This window comes from Poecilia reticulata, chromosome 17 (genome assembly GCF_904066995.2).
Source record: "Poecilia reticulata chromosome 17, P_reticulata-male-v2, whole genome shotgun sequence".
Lineage (NCBI taxonomy): Eukaryota > Metazoa > Chordata > Actinopteri > Cyprinodontiformes > Poeciliidae > Poecilia > Poecilia reticulata.
In genome coordinates, this window is record NC_088846.1 from 23,117,061 (window position 1) to 23,129,541 (window position 12,481).

A 12,481-nucleotide genomic window follows, 5' to 3' on the forward strand; every position below is an offset into this window, starting at 1 on the left:
ATTAGAGCAACTGTTAGCAGGAGATTTTGTCACACAAGGTGAGGGACTTTAAAGAGTTTGTTCGTTTTAACAAAGTTACGGTATCATAAATCTTCCCTTTTTCAATTCTAATTTTATTCCTATTTTGTTGCTTTAAATTCTTTTTCTGCTGGACACTGATGCTTTAATGATTGAGGTTGAAACAAACTCGGTTTTTGCACTTTAACTACAAGATTAGATGTAGTTTTAAAAACTGCTTATAAGGAATTCTCTGAAGCGTGGGCTTTGTTGGCACTTACCCCCATTTACTTTAATACCTCTAAATACATAGCATCCAGTTGCTTCAGAGGTTTGTCAGAAGACCTTACTGAACAAACAGCATCCGGAGACCAAAGAACACAATAAGACAAGTCAGAAAGAAAGGAGAGAAACTTAGAGCAGAATTTCTTTAAGCATTTCCAAGAACAATTGTTCAATCCACCGTCTAAAACTGGAGGGAGTATGGCTCAACCGCATTCCAACCAAAACATGAACATCCACCTAAACTGATTAATCAAAGAACCAGTCAGGTCCCCTCATGGTAGCTCTGGAGACACAGGTGAGCTGTGAGAGCATGACTTTAGTTTTTCACAAATTAAATGAGTCCTGATTTGAGTTTGTTAGTGGTGTCCAAAGTCTGTCCTCAAGGGGCCAATTGGCCTTCATGCGACACACTAAAACCAAACAACGGTTCATCGGAAGGCTTCTTCAGAAGTTGGACATGTTGAGACGATAGTTGAACTTTTTGAATTAGTTGTGTTGGAGGAAAAACAGACCCAAACTGGCATGAGATCGACCCTCGAGGACCTGAGATTGACACCCATGATGTAAACGGAGAAGCAGGGGCTGCAGTGTGTCTTTGCTCCAACACAGCTGAATCAAATGGCTAAACAAACCTCGTCCGTATCTGACCCAGCTCTACAGATGAACTATTCAATTAATACAGCCATGTTGGATGTTGAGAACATTTTAAACACGCATGACACCGACCATTAAGGGTCGACTTTGGAGACCACTGATGTAGAAGAAGGTGCTCTGTAACTTTTTTTTTTTACTCACATGCAAGGTGAAAACCAACACTGCATAAAATCCTTAATAAAACCTCATGGTGAAACAGTTGCAGCAAAAGGGTTTTGAGAAGCTTTTCTTCAGCAGAGACAACAAACCTGGTCTCAGTTGATTGGATGCTTTGCAAACTAAATGCAGGGAAAAGATGAAAAACGAAACCCTGATTGATGCTGCAAAATATTTGAGATTTGAATTACAGTAAAAGGGGCCTCTGGCGTATGTTGACTCGCGGGAGCTAAATGCACATCTTTATTTAAATATTTTGTTCTTTTAATTCTGCTCCACACACATTCACTTCCTTTTGTGCTGTAAATTCATTTTGAGACATCTTTTTTATTTGCGGTTATATCAAGTATGGATGGTTGTCGTTATACCCTGTTGGCTCCAGTCTTTATCCTAAACTGAACATCTTCTATAAAATATAATGTGTTTTTCTAGTTAGAACTTGCAGCAATAAAAGCTCTCAATGTACCAACAACAATAATAAAAAAATTTTAATTGTGATTGTGTTTAAAATTTTTAAATGCATCTGTTTTTAATTGTTTAAAGGAAACCTAGAGGGAAGAGAAAGAAAGTGATTAGCTAAGAAAGTCCTAACCCGACCTTTTATCTTTGCCTTTCAACTCCCACGCTTTGTGTTTGTCACTGACTGTGTGCTAATCATATCAGGGCTTAAACTTAATTTAACACTTGCATGTCATAACACTTGTCAGCTGTGACATATTGAGGAAATAATGTCGATGGCCTGCAGCTGTGGCACCAGCTGCACCCCCCTGAGAAAGAGGACAGAGTGAGTTAAGCGAGAGCTGGACTTTTCCTTTTCCCCGCGCCCAGCCCGCACTCAGGTGTCTCTTGAAGGAGGGCGTAATTCATCAGTGGTGTTATGAGTCTCCTTTCTCCTCCTCAGATTGTGTTTGAAGCCATAACCTCTGGGCAGCGCGGCTTGCTGGCCATCAAAGACGTTGTGGTCCAGGGCCACCAGTGCAGTAAGTCTATTTTCCCTTCACCATAAAAGAATATCATCAAAACTGTCATTGTCCTTTTCGTGACACCCTTCCGAATACCTGTGTCGCGGTTCTGCTCAAGGCCTCCCCACTTAGACAGAAGGACCTCAAAGGATATGTTACAGCCAGGCCTGCTATGAACCCCCCTCGCTCTCTGCTCAATGAAGATTTACGAGGATATAGTTGACATGCTGAAGCACATATGGGATATAATGTTGGAGAGGCTGTCTGAAATCTATCCCTGGAGAAATGGCACAACGGCACAAAGAAAGACCTGAAAGAGAAACCCCAGAAACCATCTTGCAGCTTTTTATGTCTCGCCGTATCTTCCTGCCTTCGACTTACAGCAGGGAAAACAAATATTGAACACGTCAGTGTTTTATTCACTAAATAAGTTTCTATTGATTTTAAATATGCAGCAGATGTTGGTAACAACCCAGGAAATCCTCGCATTCAAAATATCAATCTGTAGTAGGTGGAAGAACACAATAAGTATGTATTGAAAGCATGAAGAGAGAGATGCAGAAAGGCAAAGAAAGCAGCTATCATCTCCAATTTTCTAGAAAGAAATCATTCTTATCAAAACCAATTAATAGTCCTGACTGAAGGCATTTTGAAAGGTTCTTTTAACAAATATATTTTACAAGAACCACATCACGATGGTGTCAAGCAAAAACCTCTCTCAAGACCTTCACAGCCTTATTGCTACAAAACAATTAACTTTATTCTTCAACTTTGTGGGCACAAAAAAGGAATTTGACTTCAAGTCTCGCGTCATAATCGAAGTGCAGTAACAAACAGTAAACTCCTAATCTTAAAGTAGGTATCGCTCCACATATATGTCTGTGAATTTTGCAATATTTCTGACGGAGGACCCAGAGAAAAACATAAGAATCATTAAACAACCAGAACGAAATGTTGCTTGTGGTTTGGAGACAGTGTGGAAATATGAGAAATCCCACCCAAGCAAAACGTGCAACATTTATGACGACTTTCTGTCTCATGACACAAAGTCGTTATTATCAGCAAAGGCTTACACAAGTATTTTACTCTACAATTTATTGTGTCATTCCACTTTATACAAAAAAAACTAATGAATAGATACAATTCTTTTGAGGGGGAAAATGTTTACTGAGAAAAAGATTCAAAATTTTTGGTAAACAATTAAATCCAGATTTGTTGAAAGTTCTGCAATATAAAGCATGCACTCAGTAGCACATTTAACACAGTTTTCCCTCTTCAGCCTTTTGGGAGTTTCTTCATGTTTGATCTTCTGTGTGCAGAAACGCCACTCCAAACCGCTCAAGTTAAAACACAACGTCTGAATCAATACCACATTGCTTCTCATCAATTGATTCATGCTTCACTCCGCCCATCGTAGCTGAAGCATCAGGCTCCGGTTGTCGGTCACTAATGACCTGCTCACCATCTGAAAGCAGCTGAATTCCTACAAATGTTATGTCAATAAGATGGATTTATACGGCCAAACGTGCAGCATATGAATGTATCTGAGCAAATCAATGAGTCCTGGCGACGTGGTCGGTGTTTAAATGTGTAAGTGCGAGAGGATCAATAATCTACTCAGTGGCAGTGGGGCTCCTTTGAGTGATAAGCAAAGTGATGAGAGCGACTTCTCGGTAAAGCCTGGTCAATTCGTTTTCTATTTATACGACCCGCCAGCTCAGAGGTGTTGTTGTGCCGCTGGGTGGTCTCCCCAACCTCCCATCATTAAAGAAGGGATGGAAAAATAGATCTGGTACCAGACGAATTGGCAGAACATAGTTTTAAAGTAAGGATGGTTTAACAGAAAGGTCATAAAATATTAACAAGAAGTGAGTGTTGATGATGAAAGTGATAGAATTAGCTTTTGCCACGTCTTTAGAGATTTGGTTATGTTTCGAATCAAGGTCGTTCCGCTGAATTGCCCTATTTTTCTATGCGAACAGCAGTACTTATTAAAAAATGTTCTAAATAAGTTACTTTCTGTGGTCCTTCTCGGTCTGCGAACACACTGATAATGAGCTCAAATTGGAGAGAATGGTGCTTATTGAGAAATGCCCTAGATCGCAGGAGGAATGCAAAGGAGAGACATCAGGAACTAGTTTTTCATTGATTCAAGATGAGACTCTGGTTATTCATTTTTAAAGAATTTTGGTGGAATATGTCTCACAAAGAGCCGCCGGCCTTCATCACTACAAGGCCTTTGAGAGTTATTTACTCAGATCTCCAGTTTTTCATATGAATCCTACCTGCAGATTTCTGTTGCATGAATGAGACCAAGATGATTAATTGGCAATAAATGGCCTCTTAACCTGCACTTATGGCACTCAAGTCTCATAAAATGTCGAATCTTTTCTTTACAAGATAAACTTCTCTCTTTGCAAAGTCTTATACGGAAGTGTTTCTCTCTCTTTTTTTTTTTAGTGAACACTCCACACTTTCTGACTATAAAGGGAGTGGAAGTCAATGCTGGACAGACTGCATCTTTCCACTGCACCGTGAATGGACGCAAGAGAGACAACTTTCGCTTATGGCTTCAGGTAAGAGATCACCTTTCTCTCCAGCTGAAGATGACACCTTACACTCACCGCTACAACTAAACTACTTAGATTTCAAGCTGTTTAACCTACACATTTAAATCTGTAGTCTTGTAATCCAGGACGAGTTATACTTCTGAGTTGCTTTTGTAAAGTTTTGTTATGTCTTTTGACCACTTCTAGTGTCTTTATAAGATGATATGTGAACAGCATTCAAAATATTATTTTCCTTCCTGCTTTGAACGGCCATTTAATATTTATCAAATAATCAGAGGTGATGTCCTGAGAAAGCCACTGCGGTCATATGAGGTTGTGCAATTACTTTTAAAATAGGAATTATTGAGTTGATGTGATGATCTGTCTTCAGATTCTCATGAAAAATAATTAGAGCAAGCTGCTTTGTATCTTTGTATTTCCTACAGAACGTATAACTTTAGTTTAGCTATGAGATCTCCAGTAACGCAACATTTCCAGATCAAGGAGGGTGAAAGCTAAATTACATGATAAATTGCCTGCATTTTTTCCAGCCTTATCGTTTCCTGTCTTTAGTCACAACTAGAATAAACCACAAACATGTCCCAACATGTCCTCATCAGTGTTAATGAGCTCACCTCATTAACACTGAAAACCACTTTCAGTCGCCTGTCCAAGGTAACTACTTCCAGAGTGAAAAGTGTCATTGTTAGTGTAACATCCGAGCACTGATGTGTGGTGTGTTAACTGATCAGAAAAAGGTTGGATCTTTGAGTTACTGACTGGCCAATGAAGCTGAAATTGCCTGATTCTGGTCAACAGCAGATTCCTCAGTGTGTCTGGAAGAAAATGTGTCCTGAGTGATGCAGCTGGGGCCTCTGTTTGTGTGTTGGTGGGAAGTGCGAAACTTTGTTTTGGTTTTGGCCTAACCTGAGTCCAGACATTGATTTCCAAGCCTCACAGCTGCTGCCAGGACGAACTTTCAGATAACACAAGTTGCTTTTCTTACTTACTGCAGAATCATTCCAAGCTAAAGCTTCCGCTGCTTCCTTTTGCCCCCGTGTGTGTTGAGGTGCTGCAGCTGCAAGGCAGGGGATTACAGTTGTTTCAGATCACCGCAGTACAGTCTTAACCTACATAGATGTCGACTCCATGTGGATACGGCATGCTATATCTGGCACGGAGCTGTGCAGCACTCTTGCGTTGACCTTGTTCTGAGCAGCGAAGGTAGTGCATCTGGCAAACATAACCCGAGCTGGCTGGGCTGCTAAGCACACTGTCACACGTGTGATCGGTGCGAGCGTGACGCCGAGTAAAGGTCCTCTGCCAGGTACTCCATCATTTTAACAAACACATCCTCATTAGCACAGGAGCTGGAAAACAAACATTAAGTGAAGTCCCCCGATGACAGTAATGAAGAAATATTTCTAATGAACAAATGTCCCCCATCTGCCTGCTGTGAGGGGTGACAGCTGGGGAGGAACCCACTGTTTGTGCATGTGTGTGTGTGTGTGCGTGTGTGCGCGAGTGTGTGTGTGTGTGCACTCCTGTGTGATAAATGTGCTCCTCTAATCAGCCAGCGATGGGAACGACAGGATGCAAACAGACAAGAGTTGACAACAAGTACGCCAAACCGGAGTTTCTAAAACACACACACACACACGCACACCCACGCAAACACACACACACACAAGGTCAGGCCAATTTGCTTATTGAACCCTTTCCATTCCCAAGTCTCAAATGTGTGTTTGTCTATGTTCCAAACAGGGCATCGGTGGACGGGAGGCCCCGATGAAAGCCACTAAACCTTGGAACAACCGCCGCTTCATTGGCACTTTTGATGTGGAGAACACGACCAAGGGCGACTCGGGCCGCTACCGCTGCATTGTCCACTCAGACAAAGGTGTTGGAGTGTCCAATTATGGCGAACTAACCATAAAACGTGAGTATTTGTCCAAAACACTGGCTATTGTTGTTTAGCATTGTGAAAAGGCAGCTGTCTCTATAAAATGACGTATACGAAACGGCGTCATTGGATAGCAAAATCTAACTTTCAGATGTTCTTGATCAAATGTGACAAGTCTGAGGCATGAACTAAAGCTTCCCATTGATGCTCATAAAGAATATGGTTAGTTTAATTAAAAGAAACAAAATGTTTAACCTTTATGTTCTTTTCTCTCATATCCAAGCCTAATGTAGCTGCAGATGACCATCATATGAACAGGACGGTACATTTATGACTCTGACAGGCCAGCTTGTTTTGAGAAAGTTGCTTCAGTTGTGGGTAACTAAGAGTTTGTTTCATGTAACTCATAAAATGCTGCTGGGCTGAAGTGGGCCGGAATACAAAAGGTTTCTGGATATGAAAAGTCCCAAGTCAAAAGGCTGGAGTGGTTCCCATCCCCATGACCTTCATGGATGATAACAAAAGACAAATAGAAAATGCGGCAGGTCTTTTAGTAAAAACGTCCTCTAATGCCACTCTGAAAACAGAAGCTGTTTAGGCTGATTTGTTGTCTGCATGACTTTAATACTGCTCCTGTAAAGGCTGTCCTTGACTGAACACAATTCCACCTAAAAAGACCAGAAAGGCAGGAGGCAGCAGGGTTTACAGTAACCTCTCGGATATTTCACTCCTGCAGTCATTTGATATGAATTTATGGAGTCGTCCGAAGCTAAATCTTGCAAGGCCTCTCTTTCCTGCAGCCCTATAGCCCGGTAATGGCCCTCTATATTTCTTCACCTCAATTTTCTCCCTGGTGCTCTCAATTGAATTTACTGCCCGGATTTTTTTTTTTTATTCCTCAATTTTTTTTTTGTCTCTGAGCTTTAAGTGATTGATAGGTTTAATCCTGCCCGTCCAGGATCGAGGTCTGTCAATCATGCGGGAATGGCCCGGCACAGACACAGCAAAGCGTAAAAAGAAGATAAAGTCTCCTTGCCTGAGTGTATCAGTGGGTTTCAGTGGCGTACTCAAAGAAAATTTACTGACACACCGGAGGCTCCCGGAATCACACTTGTGCATAAACACAGCAGCTAAATCACTTACACACCCCCAACCAGGCAGCAGTGGTTTTGCTGATCTCTGCTTTCAATCCATTACTTGCTACATACAAGGCAAACCTGTTAGGTGTAAAATTGTCGAGTCAGAAATATGTAAAACTCCCTCTCCTTGTTAATTCTTGTAATCCATCCCCTTTTAAATTTAAAGTCTGTGCCAATTTCACATCTCAGTGACTTTGACTCATTCGAGGAGGATAAAAGACATTTTCCCACTCATAAGTGTCAGACATAAAATCTGATATCTCCTCTTATTGTACAAGTCATAAAACAAGTAGGAGTGAGTTGTAAATCCTTCTTAAATGTGTGTTTCCTTGTGTCCGACACTCGTTTTTGGAGGGGTGACCGTGGAAGCGACTCTGTGGATTATGACCCCCGCTGCAGTCACACATCCCCGCCCCTTGGCGCCATGCGCCGCCTTTTACTTCAACAGAACGACGTTGAACGCTTGATTATCCCAGATAATCACGTCTGCGTTTCATGCCAGCGTTCTGTCAGATTTATGCGCCCGTGCGTGCTGCCCGCATTTCCAGAGCGCTGTGCAGACCGGTCCCGGTGCAGGCCCGTCTTTTTGCCCGTTCGCCTCCGTTTTTGATGAGATCTCCTGCAGAGCGGCCCATGGTTTTGAAAGGAGGATAATTACTGCCCCGGCTTGGAGCTGGCCCTGGTTAGAATCACCTGGAGCCCTTACTGAGCTCAGGCGTTGTATTCCGGGCCACGCTTTGCGGCTCAAGCATGTGGAGGTTGCAGATGTGTCGGCACTAATGAGAATAGCCACCAAAAAAAAAAAAAAAAAGAAAAAAATCTCAGCTCAGTTAGGTTTGCCCTTCATTTTCCTGTGACCAGCTCTCCTTATATCAGGTGGCAGATCAATTCTTTACCGTCCCAATTAGGAAGGTGTGCAATATAATGAGAACCTCTTGCATCTTAACAAGAGAGGCTCAGTGCATGAAACGGGCAAAACATAGGAGGATTCATAAACAGTGCATCCTAACTCATTTAACAATAGAGCCGAGTGGCAACTCTTGTTATTCCTCTCCAGTTAGAAGAAGCAAATTTAGGTTGGGGGTTTGCACGTTCAAGTGTTTGAAGTATGTGCAGCTCTCAGATGATTAGTTGATTAATCAGCTTATAACAGACAATCCATAAATCCCACATGAAAAACGAATCGGTTTTTTTTCTCTGCGTGTATCAAAGCTGTTAGCACCACTGCTGTTATTACTTTGTAGTACTCCCTTTTATCAAGCGGACAGTATTCTGTCTTCTCCTGGAACATTTCACCAGATTGGAGCAGAGATGGGGATCTTTGACCTTTGACCAGGGTCCTCTCTGTTCTCTTTAGTTCACTGAGTTTACGTTTAGTGAATGAGATTTTGTTTTGTGATGCTTTCCTGTGCATAGCTAATCATATGTTTTAGATCATTTCCCAGTCAAAAGCTCCATTGATGACTAATATTTTATTAATCCGTAACTGTGTGTAACTGTAAATGTTGTATTTCAAAGAGGGATGTAGGTTTTCAGGCCCTTTGGAGGAGAAGCAACCCACAGCATTACAGATCCTCTTCCATACTTTACAGTAGGCATGAGGATCCTTTTTCACCTAGTCATCATTGGTTTTACACAACACCCAACCGGGGTGATTGTTGTCAACGAACCTATATTGTAAATCCTGTTTTGTATGATTATCTCTACCACTGCCACTCCGGCACTGAATTACAAGTATTCCATATACACAGTACACTTCTTAAAGCAACAAAACCCAATTTAAGAATACTGATGACCAGTATGATTGCAGGTATTCTTGTGGTGTTTTTAAACCTGCTTGCCGTTCACATTTGCATTCGAACTGCACCAGATTTCACATCGATCATACTGAGACCTAGATTTTCATCCTGACCAGAGTTCAGTTTTTTTATTTGCATCAGTTTGATTGAGCTTTTGCACCTTCCCAAAGAAACCGGACTTCCAAGGCAAATGAACTGGAGTTTGATTAAAGTGGACCAAATAGGGCTGGTGTGAATGCACATTTTGCCAGGATAATGCATTACAATACTTTAGACTAAACTATAAACTTTCGGGGTGTTATGGTCAGAGGTGGGCAGAATAAGCAAAAATTATAATCAAGTAAAAGTAACTGTCCAAGAAATTACTCAAGTGTAAGAAGTATTTAGTAAAAAGTCTACTCAAGTATTGAGTAACTGATCAAATTATCAATCATTTCATATTTAAAAATTCAGATCAGATTGACCAAAATATAAAATTAAGAGGAAATTTTGGTATTTCCAAGATGAAAATAGCAATAATTCATATAAGTAACAACAACAACAAAAAATCAGGTAAAATATATATTCTTTTCCAGGTCAGCTTTTGATCTGATCTGTGTGATATGTGTGTTTATGTCTGGTGAATTTTTGGTTAAAACATGTTTGTTTAGAAGTTACTCACTGTAGAGAATCCATAAGTTTTACTCAAGTAAGAGTAGAAATACCTCACAATAAAATTATTCAAGTAAAAGTAAAAAGCACAGCTTAGCAAAAATATTCCGATAAGTACAAGTCTCTCAAGTTAATGTAATTAAGTAATATTTTTCTAGTTACTCTTGTAAAACACTGAATTGGTGAATATTAAAAATATAGGTAGTAATAAAACAATGGCAGTTATTGTTAGTTTAAGTTGACGCTGGGTTTTTTTCCTGGTGTAGCTGTGGGTCCATGTTGATGTCGGGGCGTGAGAATCTGCTCTGGCCAAGACGCAGCTGTCGCCAGGCCGTTCGCCCGTCTGGTCAGAATCATGACAGCAGCTGCTCTCAGACCGTTGGGCACGTTCACCGCTGTCGCCTGTGCACCGTCAACCACTTCCAGCGAGCGACTGGCTGGCTCTGAAGACCTTTCAGGGGCCCGGCTGCATGAAGCTTGAACATTAGGAAGCGAGTTGCTAATGAAGTCTTCCAGAACTTGAGTGCTTTCCACTCTTGTAATCTGTTATTTGAGGCGCATCTGCTATGACTGAACAGAGGATTAGTGCGCCTACAGGAATTATTTCATCAAAGTGAGAAGCTGCGGCTTTTGTGAATCAATATCTTCTTGTGGTTGCTACTGGACTAGGCCACTCTAACCCATGAATGTGCTTTGGTTTAAATCTGTTTAGTGTAGCTCTGTCTGGGTGTTTAGGGTAACTGCCCTATTTAAATGTGAACTTTTGTCCTAGTCTGAAGATTTTTGCAGTGTTTTTTATCTACTCAATAAGATATTAAGCCCATATGACTTCAACAAAATTAACAAAGTAGTCTAGCTTTTGTAGAAATGGATCTCTAAAGTATTGATCCAAAAAATGGTAACTGTTGTGTGTTTCTTATTAAAAAGGATACAAATTTCCACATTTTTGGGAGTTATATTGTTTTCATTTTTGAGCTTGGAATCTGATTTTGTTTATCAACTGTGATCCTTGATCTTCTTCATGGTGTTTGTTCACTAATGTGCACAAACCTCCTGTAAATGGGCTTTATTTAGCTTTGCTATGACCATGAAAGCCCCATTATTATTTTGCTGCTGAGGGCAAATTGCAAAACTGTTAAAAGGGCTGAATTCAAATAAAAACACACACTTGAGTGTTTTTTTTCTTTTGTGAAAAAGTTTAAAAACATATTTTATTTCCACATCCAGATGATGCACTACTTTCTTTTTGTCTGTCACAATTTTATCTACAAGCGGATTTCTGAGGAACTGAATGCAATAGTTCTTATAAATCAGTTCAATAGTTTCTCTGTAAACCAGTCATGACTGAGTCAGCAGCAAAATACTTTGGCCATTTGGTCTCCTGCATCATAAGATGCTTTGCTTTCAGGAGCATGATGGCAAATGTTCCAGTAAAATCTGCCAAGTGAGTCATCGCACTTGCTTACTTCATCTAGGAATATGTTGTTTTCCTGATGTATCTTCATTTCCCCTGAATTATGCTCTAATATTTCTAAGTTATACTTGATCTCTGTGTGACCCGTTGTTTTCTGTCGCTTAAATTGATCTGAATGTTTTTTTTTTGCCTAACTTCGTTAAACCCCTTTTAAGACGTACCAGACCATGAAAGCCCATCAGAACTAGCCAGTGATTTCAGGTCACTGTATTGTCTTGTCTGGCTCCAACATGGAGGCCGGTGCTCTTGCATGTAGCTGTAGAAGACGACCGTGGGGATTAGCTGGTTCGCTTTAGGTGATGATTGCAGGAAACACTGAAGGCTCGGATTAGCAGGAGTTTCCAGTCTTGACTCAGAGGTCATGTGAGGCAACCATCTGCTGAAGAAGGACCTAAAATTATGGGTTTCTCATCCTATCAACAGAAACCTCAACTAATGCAGCGTTTCTGTTATTTTTGAGCTTTCTGTTTTTACCAATCAGATGCACAACTGTTAGCGTTTGACAGAGCTAGATGCTATGGCTTCAATGAATGCCTTTTTATTGGGAAACGAAGGAAGCTTGAGCCATTATTGCATTAATATTGTCTCCCAGGAGATTTTATTAACGTTCTTGTAAATGTTAGAGCTACATCTTCTTACCTGGCTATAGTGTAGGAAAAAACTGAAATCTTTATATCTATTCCAAGGTAGAAATAATTAGCCTGACATTTCAAGAAACCTCATTAAACTAGAAATGGCACAAGGTTTATCCAAGATTAGACAAATATTGGTGACATAAAAAAGAAAAGGTCACATTCAAGGTTGTCAGTAAGCTCCAACTTTTACAGAAAGCAATGAATCTGTTCCCGTGAAGAATGTTTTTCTTTCAACAATCCAAACAGTCACACTGGAGGTGAAGAGGGCCAGTAAACA

General features: G+C 40.7%; 1 protein-coding gene across 7 annotated transcripts in view; it reads left to right on the forward strand.

The window, feature by feature from the left end:
• The window catches only part of LOC103479737 (protein tyrosine phosphatase receptor type M), a 205,657-nt gene that overhangs the window by 66,957 nt on the left and 126,219 nt on the right, over positions 1 to 12,481 (forward strand). For all 7 annotated transcript variants that reach the window (XM_008434350.3, XM_008434348.3, XM_008434351.3 and 4 more), the window contains exons 4-6: positions 1,994 to 2,072; positions 4,515 to 4,630; positions 6,368 to 6,542. In XM_008434350.3, coding sequence (XP_008432572.1) covers positions 1,994 to 2,072; positions 4,515 to 4,630; positions 6,368 to 6,542 — 370 coding nt within the window. The remainder of the gene's footprint in view (positions 1 to 1,993; positions 2,073 to 4,514; positions 4,631 to 6,367; positions 6,543 to 12,481) is intronic.